Genomic DNA, 22,150 nt, shown 5'->3' with positions numbered 1-22,150 from the left:
CCTTCTGTCTTATTGTTCTGCATCGCTGGGTTGTTGCTGTTAACAACATAGCCAAAACTCTTAAGCTATTCATTGACATTCCAGCCCATAGGAAGAGGAAAATAGAGAAGTAGAGGGCAAGGAACTTCATTTTAAACAAGTGATACAGAAATTAAATACATCACTTACACTCATATTATTTTGGCAAGAAATTGGTCATATGGCTCCATCTGTTGCATAAGCGGCTGGGAAATAGTCTCTAGCTGGCTCAGCTAAAAGTTTGTTAACTAGAAGAAGGGGAGGATGGGTTTCAGGAAGCACTGATGAGAAGAAAGTGAGTATTTTGTAGGTGAGTATCCTCAAAGGACTTCTAGTTTAGAAATTCCTTTCTCCTCCTAAATCCCAATTTGGTCTTTTTAAGATATGCCACGATTCTTACCTGGTTACATATCAAGCATTAAATCCATATGCACTGAGTCCTTTCTTTTGTGTGTGGTGTCCCCTCTAGGATGTGGATTTTCTCATCTCCATGGAGCTAATTAGTTGGCTGTATATGTAGCTGCTGTGCTATAGTTTTCTATTGAACTGGTTGGGATTTTTTCAAATTCGTACAAACTCCTCTCATCCCCTGTGTCATTTTTTTCCCCATATTCAGAACCATCCCATTCTCTTCTCAACACTCTCCAATTGGTTTTCTACTTCCCACTTTTATCCTACTGCAATAACTCTTATCATATCACCAATGACACCTTTATTTTGCCAAATCCAAAGGTCACTTACATGTCTTTACTCAATTAGACCTACAATATTTAATACTGTTGAATACCCCCTTTTTTCTCCCAAACTTTTGCTCTTACTAAATATTTGTTGAATGGATGAATGAGAGAATTAAAGTTTAGCCAGTGTATTTGGGCAATATTTGGGTATTTATCTTACTCAATTTCAAGCATTATGATTATTATGATTGACTCCTATAAGGTATAAAGTGGCCGTCTTCCCTGTATATTATCATTGTTTCAAAGTTCCAACCTTTCCCACCATCTCAAATCTCTCCTCCAGTCCAGATGGAATTAATCTCTCCACTCCCAAAAAGTGTACAGTACTCTTTTTGTATCTCCTATTATGGCTCTTGCCACAAGAGTTACCTTGCTCATGAACCTTTCTTTCCCAATAAAGTGTGAACACCTCAAGGACAGAGGCTGGGATGGTTGCTGTCCTCATACCTCTTCAAACCTGACAGAGTTTTCCATGCAGTAAATGCGCTCAGTAAATCACTGTTGAACTGAATTAATTCTGAGTCAGAGGGTCTTGGTCTGGCTTTATTCTCACCTCAGGAATTAAATGTAATGGGTTTCTATTCCAGGCAACCAACCTGATCACCAAGAAGGAACTGCTGACCATGGACCCGGACACAGAGGACCCGCAGCTTGTCTATGAGATAACAGCGGGCCCCAAGCATGGCTACGTGGAGAGCAGGCTCCAGCCTGGCAGAACTACTGTTACTTTCACGCAGGGTGGGGACTCAGGGACCCACGAGATGGGATAAATCTGTTCTAACTCTCCCCACCGCCCTGATCTTTTCTCACAACCACTTCCAGCTACTTATCCCCATGTAACTTATTTGTAAACAAACAGATCTTTTAGTGTCTAACCATCCAGCTTTGGAATTTTACTTCTCCTGATTTCCTTTTCCTATTACTCTGAATTGTGGCAAAAAAAAAAATTTTTTTTCTTTTTGTCCTTACCGTGCTTCCTCAGCTCCCAAATGCTTTAGGTTTTGGCAAGATTTAGTAGAAAGATGACATATTGATTGGTTTTCTTCTTCTTTTTTTTAAATTGAAGCATAGTCGACACACAATGTTACATGAGTTTCAGGGGTACAACATACTTGATTTTCTTTAAAAACAACCACTATACTTTATGAAATATCTGTTATCCTGTATGGTTTATTTTTGTCCTCTAAGGGTTATGGATTGTCTTTTAAGTCTTCAACAAAGTAATTAAAATCAACACGGGTAGGTTGCTCAACAGAAGTATTTTCCTATTTTGAAAAATTTTTTTTTTGTTACGTTTATTTATTTTTGAGACAGAGAGAGACAGAGCATGAACGGGGGAGGGGCAGAGAGAGAGGGAGACACAGAATCTGAAACAGGCTCCAGGCTTTGAGCTGTCAGCACAGAGCCTGACGCGGGGCTCGAACTCATGGACCGTGAGATCATGACCTGAGCCGAAGTCAGATGCTTAACCGACCAAGCCACCCAGGCGCCCCTGTATTTTCCTATTTTGAATCACATCAAGGACCATTCTGTATTTTAGTTTCTTATAAGTATGTCAGACTCTTCTAGACTTCTTTTGAGGATGGACCTTACTTCAAGCAGTCGTTGCAAAAACTTACACCTTACAACTCAGGCACCATGTTTCCCTTTTCTTCTTGTTCTCAATCTTGTGATCTTTCCCAGAAGAGAGCATGTTTTCTGTGCCTTATGTATGAGCTGTTTTAATACACCCCAGCTTTTCTTAATAGCACGTACCTTCTAAAGAACCTTATTTAGGAAGAAGTAGGGGTAAGTATGAGCATGTATATACAGAGGATGGAATCAAAGACTTTTCTCCATCAGCTCTCAGATTTGCCTTTAACATTCCAGAGAGATTCATTAAAGTCCTTTTTTGCCAAGACCCTGGGATTCTCATTTTACAACAACATAAGGTACTCTCTGTACCTAAGTACCCTCTTTTGTCACACAGAGCTATAGGATTTTATTTTAAAATCTGGAAGACACATTTATTTTTAAGACTACTATCCCTTTTTGTTCTTAGGACATTAATTTCTGTCTGCAGCCCATTAGAAGAATAAACTGGGTATGTTAGTGTCGAATCTACAAGACTGCCTTTACATCCCCAGTTAATTCACCATGTGTTTCTTCTCACAGAGGATGTGAACTTGGGATTGATCCGTTATGTGTTGCACGAGGAGAAGATCCATGAGATGATGGATAGTTTTCAGTTTCTGGTGAAAGACAGTAAACCCAATGTGGTCAGCGACAATGTGTTCCATGTTCAATGGTCCCTCATCAGCTTTAAATATACCAGGTACAAGGGTTATTGGTGTTCATTCTTTTTTTTTTTTTTTTCATTCTTGAGAAATATATCAGGCAAACAGAGGAAATCAGATTGAAGTACCAGGGGATAAATTCTAGTTATCTGATAATGTTGGTGGTGGGTATAACAATAATAAAAATAACACCACCAATTTTTTTTAACACTGTTTGTATCAGGCAATTGACATACATCATCTTGTTTACTACTTGCAGTTGTAAGGTGAGTGCTATTGTTATCCCCACAAGAACAAGGCAATGGAGACAGAAAGAGGTTAACTAGTTTACCTGAAGTCACATAGCTAAAAAGTGGTAAAACCAGGGTTAAAGTCCAGTGATCTTAACCATTGTGCTTTACTGCATCTCCTACAATTATTTTTGCTTCTGTCTTCAAGTTTTAGAATACAGTTGAACTGATAAGAAACAAAATACACATTCAAGTTCTGAAAGTAATCACTGGCTCATAATAACAACATCTTTGCCTTCCCCCTACATTCTCTCTGTTCTTGGGTTTGTATTCTCCCCCTAGTTCCTTTGGTGTTCATAGAATTCTATATCTTTTGGAACAAATTCATAGCCTAATATAGGTAACTCTTTTAAGGTGCTTTTATAGCCTGTTGGGTGGTTGAGAGGCAAGTAAGCACCAATTTTGGTAAAGATAGGCAAGCGCAGTGTTGATTTTTAGAGGTCAGATTATAACTAGGGTTATAATTTTGTGGGGGAGATAATTCTTTAAATTTTTTTTTACTGTTTATTTTTGAGAGAGAGAGAGAGAAAGACAGAGTGCAAGCAGGGGAGGGGCAGGAGGTAATTCTTTTGATCTACATTTCAGAGACTCACTACTCTAAGAAATCAGTTTCATGATAATTCAGATGAAAGTTGGAATGGGGGTTAGGGGATAACCTACAAACCTGACTTCATGTGCCCAGTCCTGGGCTGTTCCAGTCTTAGTCACACATACTTAGAAAACTTAGTGGAACATTATAATCAACTTTTTATATGTAAGTTCTGCTGTTATTTTTCTCTTGTTTGTATCTCCTTAAAAATTAAATAAATGGTCTAAACCTGATCACTTTTTCTGGACAAGCCTCCAACTTTTACTGGGCTGAATAGTACAGAGTGTCCCAAACCTGGAAATGAGGACTGACCTGTCAGGGGCACTTTGCCTACAACCCTCACAGCAACAAGACATAAGTAGGCTCTGGGCAAGGCAAATGAATCTGTGATCATCATCCTCAGGGATGAAAACCAAGGCCCAGCTCAGGCCCCACTCACTTATGGCTTTTCTAAACCTAGATAATTATTATGAATTAATGACACATGTATAGTTTGCCTTCTACTTTGCAAAAGCAATACAAATTCATAGCAGCAAGCTAAGTTAACCCTGTGTCTTAAACTGTTTGGGCTGTTATAACAGAATACCATAGATTGGGTGGCTTACAAACAACAGAAATTTATTTCTCATAGTTCTGGGGGCTGGGAAATCCTAGATCAAGGTGCTGACAGATTCGGTGACTAGTGAGGATCCTCTTCCTGGTTCATAGACGGTTGTCTTCTCCCTGTGTCCTTACATACTGGAAGGACCAGGGAGCTCTGTTGGACTTCTTTTATAAGGGGAGCAGTCCCATTCATGAGAGCTCCACCATCATGACTAATCACCTCCCAAATATGATCACATTGTCGTTAGGATTTCAACATATGAATTTGGGGGGACATGTTCAGTCTATAGAACCTTGTCACTCCCCAGTGTCACAAAGCTCCATTTGTCTTAACTCCTTTGTTATGTAGGCCTGATTCTCTGCCACCACCCTGGCTCCTTTGCACACTTCCTGGAGATCTGGTCCAGTCAGTTTCCACCCGAGCTAAGTCATTAATTGTCTTCCAAGCAGCTTTCTTTCCTAAGAACCCACTGAACTATTCTAGTTACTCTACCACACGAGGGAGAGATTGTTTGTCATTCCTCTGTGTTTTGAAGTACAACATGCATAGCTCCTATGTGCTGCTCATTTTCTGAATGACTTTCAACTCGCTCTGAGAACAGGGCAGATACCATTCTGCATCCACAGCCTTCTTGGTCACTTGGTGCTGTGACTATTCCAGGTGAACACGTTTCCTCAATTTATAACCTGGCTTCCTAAAGAAACTAAACTTCCTATTCTATTAACTACCTGACACCAGTAACCAACCAGGAGAGACAGGCATTAAACAAGTGGATTCTTCACAGCCCCAGTTCACAATTTCAGAGACCACCTTTTTGTGTGCTTCCAGCTACAACGTGAGTGAGAAAGCGGGGTCTGTCAGCGTCACAGTGCAGAGGACTGGGAACCTGAACCAGTATGCCATCGTCCTGTGTCGCACCGAGCAAGGGACCGCCAGCCCCAGCTCCGGAGTCAGCTTCCAGCCAGGACAGCAGGACTATGTGGAATATGCTGGCCAGGTAGGATGAGCGAGGAGGCCTCTGATTCCTGACCGCCAGCTGGCTCCACCAGGGCAGCACTGTGGTCATTGGCAAGTGAGGCGCCTTCCCCCTAATTTTTACCCCTCTTCCCTTTCCATTGGTGCCCTTCCTCAAGTGATTTTCCTGTGTTCCCTTCTCACAGGGCCTAGTTCCTCCCAGTTAATCTACTCTCCGTGTAAGTTTTAACTGTCTAAGTTGTCTAGCTTCTCAGTCTTTACATTTTGCTTCATGACCACAAAAAGTCTCCATTGTGTTCTGTGTGAGACCTTTGGCATCCAAACCCTTCCTCTCCCCTCACCTTCTCTACCTGAGAAGGAAAGAGAGAGTACAGGAAGATGGTTGAGAAGCTCTTGGAATAGCCTGGGTGAGAGATAATGGGAGCTTGAGTTTCAGTTATGGAGTAAAAGTGGAGACAAGTGGGTGGATTGAACAGATGAGTAAGAATTGATAGAATTTCATAGTGGATTAGATAGTGGGCAGAAGTGGGAGATGGATGGTGATGCCCCTTGCTGGGAGGGCACACTGTCAGAGGAGCAGGTTTGGCAAGGACTGGTCTTGGCTGTGCTTCTTCGGACAGGCCGAGTGTGAGGTGCCTGAGATTGTGAGAGGACCGAGAGGACCACAGTCGTGGTGGTGGTGGTGGTGGTGATGGTGATGGTGGTGGTGGCAGCAGTTGGAAGGGGGTGCAGAGAGCAGCTGAGGCAGAGGTGCCTGAGCAAGTCTCTACCACAGTGGTGGTAACTAGAGCCAGGGTGGGGATGAGGCAAAGAGCGGAGAGAGTAAACACAAAAGAGAGAGGAAGAGGACTTAAACAGTAAAGTCCTTTATGGCAGGATGCCCCATGTTTACCATCTTTTACATATGGTACAATAGCTGGCACTTACTAGGTATTTCTTCAATGCTTTTGCAAAGTAGTTTCACCATTCTTAATGACATCATAAATCTCTGTAAAGAGGAATGGGCTCTCTCTTTGAGGCATTTCAGCTGGGCTGAGGTCAATTTAAATGAGGAATGAGAAAAGAATAAGGAATCTTTAGAAAAATAATAACATTTATTTGTGTTTGTCAAGGAAAGACAAAAGGCAGTGGGTTCTAGAGCTAAATAGAGATCTAGGGGTGTTTCTAGTGGGTTCTAGAGCTAAATAGAGATCTATGGAGTGTTTTGAAATGTGGAGCTTAGTAAAACTTAATTTGATTAGTTGATTAGATATGGAATAGTAATTTTCTGCTGATGAAAATTATGTGTTTTTCAGATTTGTGTGTCCCTAGAGATTGATGACTATTTTACATATTTTAGCTATCTCAGTTTATACAAAGTACAATCTGGGCCTATTCCCTAACCTTTTAGTTTTGAATAAATCCATAACCCTGGTTCCATTTCAAGGTTTTATCTTTATCTTTTTTTTAAGACAAAGTAAAAACAGAATAAATCCCTATAAGTTCATGATTGTGTGAATATAAAATAATTTCTCTGTCTTGTATCAGGCTAAATTCATATACATTATAGACCTATCCTATCTTAATGACAAAGGATTTAGTTAAATATAATGTTAAAATTTAGTCTGGCTTGTTCATAATGTAACTTTCTCTGGATTCAAACTCCATTATCCAGTACACTGAGATTCTATGTCAATTTTGATTGTGTAAAAACAGTATAACCATGGTAATAAGGATAATATCTCGCATTTGTTCAGTGCTTTAAAATATACTTGAAACTTTCATTATACATTGTGTCTTTTAGTCCTCCCAGTAAATATGTGAAATAAGTGTGTGAAATTATTATTTAGCTGATGAGGAATCCAATATTTGTAAAAATTCATAGACTATCCCAACTTGAGACCCCCAGAACTTCACACTCCAAGTTCAAAGATCTTTCCAGGTAAACTTGCCACAAATAGAAGGGGACATGAGTAATCAAATCACTCTTGCTCCAAGTGAATTAATAAAATAAGATATGAGTAGTTACCAACCTGTTTTTCTACAGTCACCAGATAGTAGGAGGTATCTTTGCGTTCCATGTCCCTATACAGTAAATCAGCTCCAATGTATAGATGAAGAATAGGAAGACGTAGCTAAGTGTTCCAGGTGATACAGCAAGAAGTTGGGGTAGAAGAACTAGCTATTTCATTCAGTGCTCTGCCCATTAGGCTTGGGTCCCTTTTCCCAGGATGATCTAGGGGAGCATAGCAGGGGAATCTGAAGCACAATGTAACTCCTTGCTGTTTCCTTTTTGACAGGTGCAGTTTGATGAGCGAGAGGATACCAAGTCCTGCACCATTATCATCAATGATGATGATGTGTTTGAGAATGTTGAGAGTTTCACCGTGGAGCTCAGCATGCCAGCATATGCCCTATTAGGGGAGTTCACCCAGGCGAAGGTCATTATCAATGACACTGAGGATGAACCCACATTAGAGTTTGATAAGAAGACCTACCGGGTCAACGAGAGTGCTGGTTTTCTGTTTGCGCCTATTGAAAGAAAAGGTCTGTTGGTGCCAAAGGTGACAACAAGCTATAATAATAGCTAACATTTTTTTGCATCCTTTTTATGTGCCAAGTGCTCATGTACCATATTAACTTCTGTGTGTAAGTGCTTTACATGTTTAATTCCCAGAACAACTCTAACAGTGATCCTACCTGTAGTGAGTACTATCAGAAGGCTCCTCTTCTTGGTTCAAGTTGTTAGTGCTCCCATTTATTCTTTAATGGGATTAGAAGACTGGTTATATTTGGCCTTGCAAATTATTCATGAACTTAGAATTCTTAATCAATCAGCCGATCTATAAATATGTAGTAGCCTTGGTCAAGCAGGGAAGTTTGTAAGAAATGGCTTCTCATCTTAGTCTTGGAAGACAGAAAATATGTTTAAAGATTTTCCTTTGTGACTGTCACAGATAGAGCTCAGATGAGAGATAAACTGTGTGTGAGAAATAAAGGGCAATGCTTGAGGGATTGAAAACAAAACAAAGATCATATGCATTTATGATCATGCAATATTGAGACTTTAAAACTCATGGAAATGAAATCCCCCACTCAAAACCAGAACATGACTATAAGTGATGAGGTCAGATTTTTTATTGAATCTGCTGACTGGGTATTAGTGTAACAAACACTGTAGATAATGCAAACCCTTGGTGATGCCACTTGGAAAACAAGTAAGCCCCATTGATTGCTCTGGGCCAGCAAGCCAGACCCAGAACAGGCTGTCTTCCAGGGACGTGGCAGCACTAATAAGCAAAGTCATTTGTACAGAGAGGCAGGTTTTATTTTGTTTTGTTTTTCTTTTTTTAAACAAGCCAATTTCTCCCTGAGAATTAAAGTGCAGAAGTTTATTCAGAAAGGCGGTGAACTGTGCTCAGATCACTACCTTCGGGACACAATTACTTTGCTACTTAAAGTACCAAATATGTCTCTTATCTTTCTACCCGCTGTGGTCTTAGATGGTGGGCAATGAGTCTTGTGAATTAACAGAGCACAAAATTCACAGAATAGGAAATCCATTTTAAGTTGTTTGGCGAAGTATCTGGGGTATATTAAATCCTCAAGTGGTTTATACGACAGGCTTAAGAAACTGCAGTGCAGGAAGGTTTCATGTCAGAGTTTGAACAGAAATAGTGATGGAATGTGTCAGAGGGAACCAAGCTTACCAAACTATCAGCAATTTTAGAATTTGAGAAGTGCTCATTCAAATGCTTTGGTTTTCTTACCATTTGTATTTCAGGGGATTCAAGCAGCATTGTATCTGCAATTTGCTACACAATCCCTAAGTCAGCTATGGGAAGTAGCCTCTATGCTCTAGAATCGGGCTCTGATTTTAAATCTAGAGGGATGTCTGCTGACAGTCGTGTGATATTCGGGCCTGGTGTCACCATGTCCACCTGTGATGTCATGCTCATTGATGACAGTGAGTATGAAGAGGAAGAAGAGTTTGAGATTGCCCTGGCAGATGCTTCTGACAATGCCCGCATCGGAAGGGTAGCGTTGGCCAAGGTGCTCATTAGTGGTCCCAATGATGCCTCCACTGTGTCCCTGGGCAACACGGCTTTCACTGTCAGCGAGGATGCAGGTAATAGAGAGCATCTCTGGGGTTCCATTACCCATTTCCTTATCTCTTTCTTGAACAATTTCCACTTAGTTTTGAGAATGTTCTTAAGGCATTTGAGAATGCCATTCCTCAGTGACACCCTTGTCGGTCTGAGACATGTAATACTATGCATTAAGACCAAGAAAGGAAGGTAGTGAAGGATAGAGAATCCCTTCCACTTTTCTTGCCCTGGTTACTGATGACAGGGAGGGATCTGGCATAGGGCTTCATTGGCTGATCTCTGTGGTCCGGAGGGAGGGCATGGTACTAAGCACTTCGGCTTATGAAGGCAAGAATGTGATCTGGTGGGGATGGGAGTAAGTTATTTAGCATACTGCTAGCTGCCAGAACAAATAAATTCCAAAGTTTCAGTGTCTTAACAAGTGAAACTTTCTCCTTCATATAATACCCCTAAGCAATCAGTGGGCGTATTTCTTCCACCCAGGCACCTTTCCCTCTTTTGGCGCCACAAGGGTCTCAAAGTCTTCTGCATGCTGCTAGCAGACATATTACCAGAAGGGGCAGCATCTGTGCTGAGCATCCACTGATCTGAGCCACCTGGTCAAGGCCATTCACTTCTTTGAAGGTGATATTCTGAGGGATAGTGGGAACTCATATTTTTGAGCACTTACTGAATGCCAGGCACCATGCCATCTGCATTCCATACATTCTCATTTAATCTTCTGTAGAAAAGAGAACATTAAATAGAAGAGCAAATGGCAGCTCAGAGAGGTGAAATAAAGCTTCAGAGATCAGTAATTAATATGGCAGAGCTGTGATTAGAAAGTAGATGTTTCCTGTACCATGTTTTTTTTCCTATATGCCAAATACTCAGCCATGACTACTTGTCAACCTCACAGCTTATTGGCCAGAAAATATGATTTGATGGGATTTTCATGTGGCTTTTCTCTAACCTCGATTGTGAAAATAGCTAAAAATCTACCTGTGCATCGTTAGGACACTATGAAGTGTGATGTTACAGTGGACCACAAGATGAGCTTCATTCCTAAGATAAGCAATAGCACATATGGTTTAAGTAATGATGTGTGCACCACTCAGATAAAATAGGGAAATCAACCCAGTTAGGAACATTTAATTAGAAACATTCAGCTTCAGGCCCCGTAGAGTCCCCTAGCTGGTTCTTTCTTAATTGACTATTTTCCAACTCATCCCTGAGGCCCTACTCTCTGAGTTTCTTCTCCCAAAATAGGCTTCAGATGTTTTTTGATGGACCCTCTCCACTTTGTTTTTCTTCTGTGAACAGTCTCTTTCATGAAGCCGCAAAACACTTTTCCCTAGGGGCTGTCTCTCCAGTACCACCTCCGTGAGGCCCTCCTCCATGTCTTCCCTTGATCTTAGTGTCAGTAAAACCATGGCCGGTGACACTTCTCAGCCTTCCTCAGAGGGAGCACAGGGGCATCACTGAAGTTGGATTAGACAAGCTTACAGGATAAAGCTGCTCCTACTGTGAGGGAGAACACTGTTCTGAAAACCCACTGACTTCTGCCCTAAGACTGACCACTGACACCTCTGGGTCTCCACTAGGTACAGTGAAAATTCCAGTTATCCGTCATGGGACTGACCTTTCTACCTTCACATCTGTCTGGTGTGCAACACGGCCCTCAGACCCAGCTTCTGCCACTCCAGGAGTTGACTATGTTCCCAGCTCTAGGAAGGTGGAGTTTGGGCCAGGTGTCACTGAACAGGTGAGCACAGAGCAGTCCAGGACCAGATGGATCTGTTAACGTTGTCTCTATTCTGCCGTCCAAACTCTCTGGAGGACTCTAAACCCCACTTACAATATTACTGTCTTCCCTTTATTCACAAACACAAACATGCAAACAAGAGAGCGAATGCAGAGCGATCTTCTATAAACTCTCCAAGTGACATTGTCAGCATCTAATATCCAGCACCACAGATAAAGGATAGGAACTACACTTGTTTGGTGATAATATCTAGAGACAAAACACCTAAGAGTTTTTAATATAGAGTTTTAATAAAATTAATTTTAATAATTTTATGAATTAAAAAAGCTTACTATAAGACCACCAGAGAAAGCAAGTTATCACCTTTGTCCTACTCTCCCAAAGGCAGATGGGTGTTGTGTGTTGGACATTGTATAAGGTTTGCTTTGATTTTTCTTCTTTTTATATTTATGTTATTTTTAAAAATGAGATAGCACTGACATATAACCTATTAATTTCAGGTGGACAGCATAATGATTCAGTGTTTGTGTATATTACAAAATTATCACCACAGTAAGTCTAGTTAACATCATGATTTTTCTTCTAGTATTGCACCTTGACTATCTTGGATGACACTCAGTATCCAGTAATTGAAGGACTGGAGACATTTGTGGTTTTTCTCAGCTCAGCACAAGGGGCCGAACTGACCAAACCCTTCCAGGCTGTCATTGCAATTAATGACACATTCCAGGATGGTAAGATATTGGAGATGCCAGGTGGTGGCTCAGACTACATTTCTATTTTTCCTTATCTTCCAAGTATATGACATTAGAACTCATCCACGTTTCATTCAAGAAATAAATCGTGTGTGTGTGTGTGTGTGTGTGTGTGTGTGTGTGTGTGAGCACATGTATACACACTCTTTTACATAGAATTATGGAGGAGAAATAAACATTCATGTTTCTAGTACTGTGCTAGGCACAAAAAGATGTATAAGACTTGGGCCTTGTCCTCAAGAAGCTTAGTGTCTAGTTGGGGGAATCATACCCTTAAACAGAAAAATTAGAATATTTTATATAAATGACCTACTAATGCTATAAATCCAGTACTATGGGAACAGAGGGGACTGAACAGCAAATATGTGTAGAAGAATCACAGATATCACAAAGGACATGATGTTTAAACAGTCTTAGGGTGTATTAGGGGTTTATCTAATGGGTAATAACATAAAATTTTGTCAAATGGACAGATATAGTGTATATAAGGTATAAAAATTTGAAAGACGGATACTTGGAAAGCAGTGAGATGCTTACTTTTGCTTTAAGCCTGGCTGGAGATGAATGAAATGAAATGAAGGAAATGAAATGGAAAGACAGGTTGGAGTCCAGTTCAAAAAAGTCTTATGTTGCAGCCTAAGGAATTTGTAAGCAGAGAGGAGTGCTTCTAAGTGGAGGAGTGGTGTGGTTTTTGTTGGAGGAAACTGACACTGGCAGTCCTGTGGATGATGTACAAGAATGAATAGACACAAGTATGTGAATAAAATATCAGTCTCCACTGAAGAGCTAACCTAAGTAACAGAATAATGACCAGGGAAGGACAGTTATTTCTTGGGAAGCATTGATGAAATTTAGAATCATCAGATGCTAGGGGTATCTGGGTGGCTAAGTTGGTTAAGTGGCTGATTTCGACTCAGATCACGATCTCATGGCTCATGGACTCTGTGCTGACAGCTCAGAGCCGGGAGCCTGCTTCAGATTCTGTGTCTCCCTCTGTCTCTGCCCCTCCTCCACTGGTGTGCACGTGCATTCTCTCTTTCTCTCATTCAAAAATAAATAAATAAACATTAAAAAAAAAATTGTCAGATGCCGGAGTTGGAAAAGAAGATCTGGTCAAACTTTCTACCTAACTCAGGAGGATCCTCATTAGCATCTCCGTAGTTGATGATAGAGCCCATAATTAAACTCTTTCAGTGAGTGAAAAGTCACCGAAAAAGGAACAGAAAGCCAGCAGGGTGATACTTAATGCTTTCAGTGATTTTTAAATAATTTATTTATTTATATAGTTTAAAAAATGACAATAAAGTTATACTATGAAAATTAAGTCTACCTTCTACCCCTGTCTCCCAACCCTCTGGTTGTTCTCCTTAGAGACAACCATTTTAACCAGTTTTTTTTGTTGTTTTGTTGTTGTTGTTGTTGTTGTTGTTGTTGTTGTTGTTGTTGTGTGTACCTTCAAGAGAAATATCTATAAAACATATGCATAAATATAATACACACAATATGTATATAATGAAAATGTCCAAAATTATATCTTATTTTGTACCTAGGTTTGTTGAGATCTAACTCACATAAATTAAAATTTACCCTCTTTAGTGTATCGTTCTATGCATTTTGACAGATGCACACAGTGGCGTGGCCACCACCACAATCAAAATGTGGAACAGTTTCAATACCCTACAGAATTATCTCATGCCCCTTTGTAGCCAACCTCTTCCCCATCTTGAGCCCTGGCAACCACTGATGGTTTCTCGCCTATACAGTTTTGCCATTTCCAGAATGTCATATAATTGGAATCATGTAATATAGCATCTTGTGTCTGGTTTCTTTCATTGGAATATTGCCTTTGAAAACCATCCATGTTGTTACATATATAAATAGTTCATTTCCTTCGTTGTGGAGTAGTTTCCAAATATATAGATGTACTACAATTTGTTCAGCCATTCACCTATTTATCCAATCACCTGTTTATCCAGTCACCTGTTTATTCAGTCATCTGTTGAATGACAATTGAGTTGTTTCCAGGTTTTGGCAGTTATGACTGGAATGACTATAAAAGTTTGCATATAGCTTTTTGTGTGACTATACATTTTTATTTCTCTGGAGTAAGTACTTAGGAGTGGGGTTGTTTGATTGTATGTTAAGAAACTGCCACCCTGTTTTCCAAAATGCTTATGACTATTTTGCATTACCACCAACAGTGTATGAAAATTCTGGTTGCTCCACACCCTCGCCAACATCTGGTGTTTTTAGGTTTCTGCGAGTTCTTTTTAGTTATCCTAGTAGATGGATAATGGTGTCTCATGGTTTTGAAAGTCATTTCCCTAATGACACTGAGATCTTTTCAGGTGTTTACATGCCATCTATATATCTTCTTTAGCAAAGTATTATTCAAGTATTTTCCTCATTTTTAATTGAGTTGTTTTTCCCCGTTATTACATTCTTATAAATTCTGGACAAATATTTGTGTTTTGCAAATATTTTCTCCCAATCTGTTGCTTGTTTTTTGTTCTTTCAAAAGGCAATAGTTTTTCATTTTGAAATAGTCCCATTGACCAATAATTTTATTATGGATTATGCTTTTAATATTGTATCTAAGAAACCTTTGCTTGACCCAGGGTTACAAAGATTTTTTTTTCCTGGGTTTTCTTCTGGAATTTTTTTAGTTTTAAGTTTTACATTTAGGGTTGTGATTCATAAAATAGTAACTTCATAACTATGAACAAGATTATAACAATTATACTATTTTATATTTCATGTTACCTGAGAATTTACAGAGTGATGTACTAGAGTTTTCTCATTTGCTCATAATCTCATGGTTTTATACTTGTTTCCATTTTATAGATAAGGAGACTAGAATCAAGGGAGTAAACACCCAAAATCTCATACAAAGAGGGACCAAGTTTTTGGCTTCAAGTTCATACTTTTTGCGCTATACGAATTAGTCCTATTTGGTGCAATAGTAGAATCTGTGGGATATGTTTTTTTTCTTCATTCACTAAAAAGAAGAAGGACATTCAGTTATCCTTTTTGTTCTTGAAAAGGCTTCTAATGCTTTTACATGAAAGGTATTTAATTTCCTTCTGATGGAGTGGAAAGGGAATGCAAAATCAGAAGACCTAAAATGTAATTCCAGCCCTACCACTTTTTTAAATTTTTGGCCTTAGATTAGCAACATAAGGTTACTGAGCCTAATTTTGTTAATCTATAAATAATGAAAATACCTACCTAATAAGGTTATTATAAGGATTAAATTAGAAAGTATGTGAAAATATCTACCATTGTACCTGGCACATAGTAGATTTTATTACATGTTAATTTCTTTTCTTCCTGACACATCTGTAATTTATCATACTTGCCAGTGGGACTCCAGTAACACATACAAGACTCATTGCCCTAGATCAACAGAAAACATTTCCATTTGGATTTTTCTTCATGCTTTATTGATGAACATTAGGGTTGCAAACTTAGAAAATGCTTATGTTAAAATATTTCTCATCTTTCAGGCAGGCTACAACAAACTATATTTAGTCAAGAATTTATCCCAGAAAAAGAAATCCCCAAAGCTATTTCAGTAACCCATTGTAGTGTTCAGTGGTTATATCTATTGGCTATCCTTCTTCCTAGGAATTGCTAACTTTTGTTGTTTCCTCCATGTGCACATTAAGGTAGAAAGATCTTACCTTCTCTCTAATCTTTATAAGCTCTTCAATTTATGAAACAGGTTGAATAATTTGCCTAGGGTCACATGGAGAGGAGGTGATAGGGCCAGAGTTAAAACCTAGGTCTGTTCTATCCAAGTCCAGTCTTCTGATTTTATACCCTACCATGCTAACTTTTTCACATTGCAGTTTTAGATGCTTGATGTCACTCAGTATTCTTATAATGTCAACTTTCAGCCTTCCAAAGTGATCTTCAGTCTTTCATCTTTTTCCACAGGGTGATCTTGGGGTCATAAATCATCTAAGTAGCTCATCTCAGAACATTTTCCTATTTTCACTTTCTTCTTCTGCTCTGGCACCTGGAGTTAGACTTTAGTATGGACCAGAGGAATGCTGAACAAGACATGAAAGGCCTCGTAGCTGCAATCTTATCACACCCCTATGTATGCACAATATCCTACCTACTCTAACTCAAGAGAATAGGAAGCAGGATTTCTCCTAAATCTCCAATCTAAGCATTGCCCATAAAGAGGCCCTCAAATTTCAGGATGTGACATTTGTACCTACTTTGTGAGTTACTAAGAAGATTATTGAATAATAGCATTTAGCACATATTTTGCAGTCTAAGACTGGTGCCCAGCACTGTATGGATTACAGCAGAGCAGGGAGCAGAGTCCCACAGTTTATTTCAGGACACAAGACTGTAACACCAGTAATGAGATAACTACAGACTAGGCTGTGTACGATGCATGTGCTGACAGTAAATGCACTATACCTAGTGCAAGCCTGTGAACCTCCACGAGGAATCACCATTTCATGGATCACCATTTTATGGTGTGGAAGGAGAAGGAATCTGCATTCAGGCATAAATGAGAATAGTGCTCCTACTTCCTGAGAACAGTGTTGCTGCTTATAGTTGGGGTGTTAAGAAGATTCCACATGTATGGAAGCCCTTAACATAGTGCCTGACTTGGGCTGGGCCTTTCCTTTGTATGCCATAACCCGTGTAAACAAATCTATTGCCCAGCCCACCTTATTGTCTTTCCATTGTCTCTTGCCTCAGTCTCCAACCAGACTAGGGGCTCCCATAAAGGCAGAGACCATTCCTGGCAGGCTGGTGATTGTGAGAAATATTCACCTACTTCCCTTCTCTTTCTCTCTCTCTCTCCTTTTTCCAGATAGGGGAAGGAGTGAATTCAGTTTAATATCTTGTTAAGGAGGAAAAAAAAGGAGTCTTTTACAGCTCAAGAAGAATTTTGGGTTAATGAATACATGACAAAACCCAAACATTACCATGAGAGACTGAACTCTCATCTGGCTTGATGCCTTTTGGGCCTGCAAAAAAAATCAATCCAAAGCTTTAGATAATCTGTCATGGGCAGAAAAGCTTTCCTGCTTCTGTTGCTTTTTACCTGCCAACAAGTTTCCTTCTTGTCCTTCTATGCTAGGTCATCTTTGCCACTCACCTTTTAACAGCACAGACTATTTTATTGGATGACAGAACCCTAAATGGTTAATATTTGGGTCCTAATGCCAAAGTTGTTACTTTTCCGTTAGGTGAACTGTTCTTTTAAGAAGTATCTTCTGGGTTTTTCTTTGGTAGTAAGTGGCAGCTGTTAGGTTTAGCTTAAGTAAGGAGTTTGCTTTGTTTTTGCTAGTGCCAACAGTTCTGAGCAGTGGGCAAGTTAGAGGCAAACAGAGCTCTTTACATATTGACTTGCAGAATGCTGGGTCCTCACCTCTCGGTTCCTTCCTTTCAGGTGTGGCAAGGCATATGCAAGACACAGCAAGGAAATAGCAGTCTACAGTTTTAGGGTCAGCTTCTGCCACAGGTGACTCTGACATGTGACTGGAGGGACTACCTCTCTGTATTGTTCATTAAGAAATAAATAGCCAGCAATCAACAAGATGTGAGTCTCAGAACAGGACATGTCTTAACGTGGAGCATTATTGTAGCCATTGTAGAAAGTAAGGAGAGAAAAAAATGGTTCTTCTTATTGAGAAACTTGGAGTTGGGGGCAATACAAATCATAATATAATAATTCCTACCAAATGTGAATGCCTGTGATGCGCCAGATACTCTGTTGAGCACCATGCATACATTATTTCATTAAATTTGGTCCTTCCAACAATTCTATAATTTGGATAGTAATATTTCCAATTTATATATATTAAAAAAAACTCATAAAATCTAAGTAAATTACTCTATATCGTACAGCTAATAGGTAGCAGGACTGGGGTGGAAATTCAGGCCTGTTTACTGTAGAGCCCATGTTTCTAACCACAATTTCGCCCTGGTCCTTTCCTAAGTCAAATGAGACCATAAAAGTAAGCTATAAAAGAAAAGGTGATTTTATAGCAGTAATCACAGACTGGGGCCCCACTGGCCAAATTCAGCATGTGGATGTCTTTCGTTTGGTCCAAAGAGGTTGGCCTATATGGAATTTCTTTTTACTATTGTAACTGATTGCTTTTTTTAAAAAGTTTAGGAGATACAACATACAAATCCAGATTTCTGGCTTCATCTGAAAATAAGATATCTGCCAACAAAAGACTGGAGCTGAGGGGTGACCCCCTTTAAAAAGGCCTGAACTTTCCTCTTTACCAATGTCCCCACTCTTCCCTACTGTTTCCCTGTCCCAGGACGGATGTGAGTGGCCATTTATCATGAGGCTTGCACTGCTCCTTTCCTTTTTGTAGCCTCAGAAGGAAAACAAACCTTTTGCATACTCAAGTCTCAATCCAAAAGTTTTCTTATACCTGGCTCATTTCTTTACTTGCATTACTCATCTGCATTTGAGATGGGGGCTGCACCCTGCATCTGAGAGAAAACAGATGCAGAATTGACTGATTCTATTTCATTGGAAGCACACTCAACAGTGGAAGCAGTTCCCTTGTCTTGAGAGCAACCATGCCTTGAAATTGGCTTACCGTCTCTGATTTGCCAGCCTGTGATGGCCGTTCATAGACCTTTCCTGCCAAGTGGCTGCTGAGGGATACTGAGGGCTGCTGAGAGCTATGGCCACCTTCCCTTTGCCTCCTACTAATGATGCTTCCATCTTTCCTTCTGCTCCCCCAGTACCCAGCATGCAGTTTGCCAAGGATTTGCTCCTGGTGAAGGAGAAGGAGGGTGTCCTGCAGGTGCCCATCATTCGGAGTGGAGACCTGAGTTATGAGTCCTCAGTGAGGTGCTATACCCAGAGCCATTCTGCTCAGGTCATGGAGGACTTTGAGGAGAGAAGAAATGCAGACTCTTCACGGATTACATTTCTGAAAGGGGAGAAAGTAAGTGGATTCATGATAGCTGAAAGATCAGATTCTCTTTTTCCTTGATGCCTTTATTTGTCCATAATGAAGTCAGTTTGACAAATTCTGATCATCCTATGAATTCTTCTACTAGTTGATACCTTTTGTAATACTATCATCTGTCCTGTGTGGCTGTCTTCTTTGTATCCTACTTACAACCAAATAAATACATATATCATTGGTTGAACTAGGAATTTAAATGATATATAACTGTTTTGGAATTTGGCAAAATCAAATGAATGAGGTCCCTTGGAATTTGCAACTACATGAGATGAACACACCACCAATGTTATCTAGAGGAGGAAGAGACAGTTCTTTAATACCTGGGCCCCTGTCTCAGGGCAACATACATTCTGGTATAGAACCAATAGTATAGGACCAAATAAGCAGACATTGAGCATATTCAAGGCAGTGGAGTGTTCTTTTCTTAGCAATGTATATGCACATGGGCATAGAAACTCCTGAGAAACTCCCGTCAGTAAATATGGCTGCATTAGAATCAGGGGAGCCTGGATGGCTCAGTGGGTGGGCTCTATGCTGACAGCCTGCTTGGGATTCTCTCTTTCCTTCTCTCTCTACTCTCCCCCACTTGTGCTCACTGTCTCTGTCTCTGTCTCTCCCAAAATAAATAAAATAAACTTAAAAAAAAAAAAGAATCAAAGCCTGCAACCTCAGTATATGTCAAAGTGTATATTGAATGAGAATCACATTTCCCCATTTTTGGATATCAATTTCAAATGATTGAGTCATTTGTTCCCTCTCATTAGTCATTTCAAGGCCCATCTCTTATTTTGTTTATTTATTTTATGCCTATTCTCCAGCCACATTCCATTCTCCACCTCAGAACTCATCAATCTGTTGTGTTTAATGTGTACCTCTTAATTTATATTTGTTCTTTAAAAATTCTTATTTTATATGCATAATTTTTAATTTATAAAACTGCTACTATGTTGTATCCTTTTCAAACTTTTACTGTGTTTACTCAGAAATATGTTTTAATATATGTCCACATCACTTATGTACACATCTAACCTGTTGCTGAGCTAGTGAATAATATTTCATAATGTGCATTTAGTACATTTTAACCATCCCTTCTCAACAATAGACTGTGAAGAACCTCACAGATAGCACCCAGCCACCTCCTAACACTCAGCTACCACAAATAATGCTGCAATGCATATCCTCATACATGTCCACTTATAGCCCTGAGTAGCAATTCCTTTGGATATACACTCAGCAGCAAAATTGCTGGGCCATAGGCCATGTATGTGCTTAATTTGAAAAAATAGGGTCAGGATACCTTCCAGAAAGTCACTATCAGTAGCATGAAGGTTGCTGTAATCCTACAACCTCTCCAACACCTAGCATTACTCATCTTTTTAACTTTTTGCTAATCTAACATGTATAAAGTTAAGTGTCATTTTAATTTGCATTCCTCCAGTTACTACCAATTTATATGCTTGGTAGCTTCTTGGGTTTCCTCTTATGTAAATATGTTTGTGCTTTGTTCCTTACTATTGTATTGCTGTCTTTTTCTTACTGATTTGCAGTCTTTGTTATATATTATAAACATTAATTCCTTGCCAGTTGTAGACATTTTAAATATTGTAAACATATTTTTCCATTCTGTCACTTATCTATTACCTTTGATCACAGTGTTCTTAGTTGAACATAAGTCTTCAATTTTGGTATAGTCAAACATACCAAATTTTTGCCTTATGATTAGTCTTTTTGAAGTTTAGTATTACATGATCTTACCCATCCCAAGTCACTGCAGATTCTTCCTCTGTTCATCTTTACTACCAAAAAAACAAAAAACAAAAAAAATGATATCTTCCTTCTCTGAGACTCTTGGGCTTTTATAGATTCATGACTCATAGAAACCTGTCTTAGTTATATTTGGGGGGTGGGGGGATTTTACTGGTGGCAGGTTGAAACATGTGTTTAAACACACACACAAATACTGCAGATACAATCTTCAGCTTTGAGTCTACATGTCTGTATTTGTTTTAAGTTCAAAAGAGAATTCTCTGCCTATCCAAGAGACAGTTTATAATTTAATAAAATTATTAAGAAAATACGGTCTAATCATCTATATGTTACCCACATGACAATCTATCATTATTCATAAGCACACTTTGGAATCTTCATTTTCTCTGGCTTGCTAAGCAATTTGTCTCTGAAACTTGTCCTTCATGATAATGCCCTTTTTAAAAAGATCCTAAAGAGTCACTACTAAATGTATGCTTTCTATCAAGAAGAAAAGGAACTTCTTCAGGGGCTTAACATCAGTTTAGCAAGCTACCTATAAATGTTCACAGGATGTTCTTCCATTTAGTGTGACCTCAGAAGTATGAGAGTGAAACTTCTTTTTACCCACAGATCCTTTGCAATACAGCAGTGGAGTGGATTTAATATAGTTCAAGTAAAAGTAATCCCACTTCATATCACATGACTCTACTATTGAAGCTACTGCTTCATCTAAAATGTTTTGGCATTATTTTCTGTTTTCTTAAGAATACATTCCTCAATAGAGTATATTCAGTGTGGGAAACACTTGATTTCTTTCTGTCAAACAAGGGTTTTTTTCTTTTTTTTTAAATTAAATATAATTTATTGTCCAATTTGTTTCCATACAACACCCAGTGCTCATCCCAACAGTTGCCCTCCTCAGTGTCCATCACCCACTTTCCCCTCTCCCTCCCACCCCTCATAAACCTTCAGTTTGTTCTCAGTATTTAAGAGTCTCTTATGGTTTGCCTCCCTCCCTCTCTGTAACTTCCCCCCACCTTCCTCTCCCCCATAGTCTTCTGTTACGTTTCTCAGGATCCACACAAGAGTGAAAACATATGGTATCTGTCTTTCTCTGCCTGATTTATATCAGTCAGCATAATACCCTCCAGTTCCATCCACATTGCTGCAAATGGCCAGATTTGATTCTTTCTCATTCCCAAGTAGTATTCCATTGTATATATAAACCACATCTTCTTTATCCATTCATCAGTTGATGGAAATTTAGGCTCTTTCCATAATTTGGCTATTGTTGAAAGTGCTGCTATAAACATTGGGGTACATGTGCCCCTATGCATCAGCACTCCTGTATCCC

General features: G+C 39.4%; 1 protein-coding gene across 1 annotated transcript in view; it reads left to right on the top strand.

Moving 5' to 3' along the window:
- The window catches only part of FRAS1 (Fraser extracellular matrix complex subunit 1), a 438,063-nt gene that overhangs the window by 373,936 nt on the left and 41,977 nt on the right, over positions 1–22,150 (top strand). The window contains exons 52-59 of the mRNA XM_086704782.1: positions 1,343–1,493; positions 2,910–3,069; positions 5,343–5,511; positions 7,769–8,015; positions 9,253–9,597; positions 11,161–11,321; positions 11,908–12,055; positions 18,818–19,023. Coding sequence (XP_086560908.1) covers positions 1,343–1,493; positions 2,910–3,069; positions 5,343–5,511; positions 7,769–8,015; positions 9,253–9,597; positions 11,161–11,321; positions 11,908–12,055; positions 18,818–19,023 — 1,587 coding nt within the window. The remainder of the gene's footprint in view (positions 1–1,342; positions 1,494–2,909; positions 3,070–5,342; positions 5,512–7,768; positions 8,016–9,252; positions 9,598–11,160; positions 11,322–11,907; positions 12,056–18,817; positions 19,024–22,150) is intronic.

Source organism: Puma concolor, chromosome B1, assembly GCF_028749965.1.
Source record: "Puma concolor isolate L17-30 chromosome B1, mPumCon1.1.hap2, whole genome shotgun sequence".
NCBI lineage: Eukaryota > Metazoa > Chordata > Mammalia > Carnivora > Felidae > Puma > Puma concolor.
Note: the sequence above shows the minus strand (reverse complement) of the source record. Positions and strands in the feature narration are given on the sequence as shown.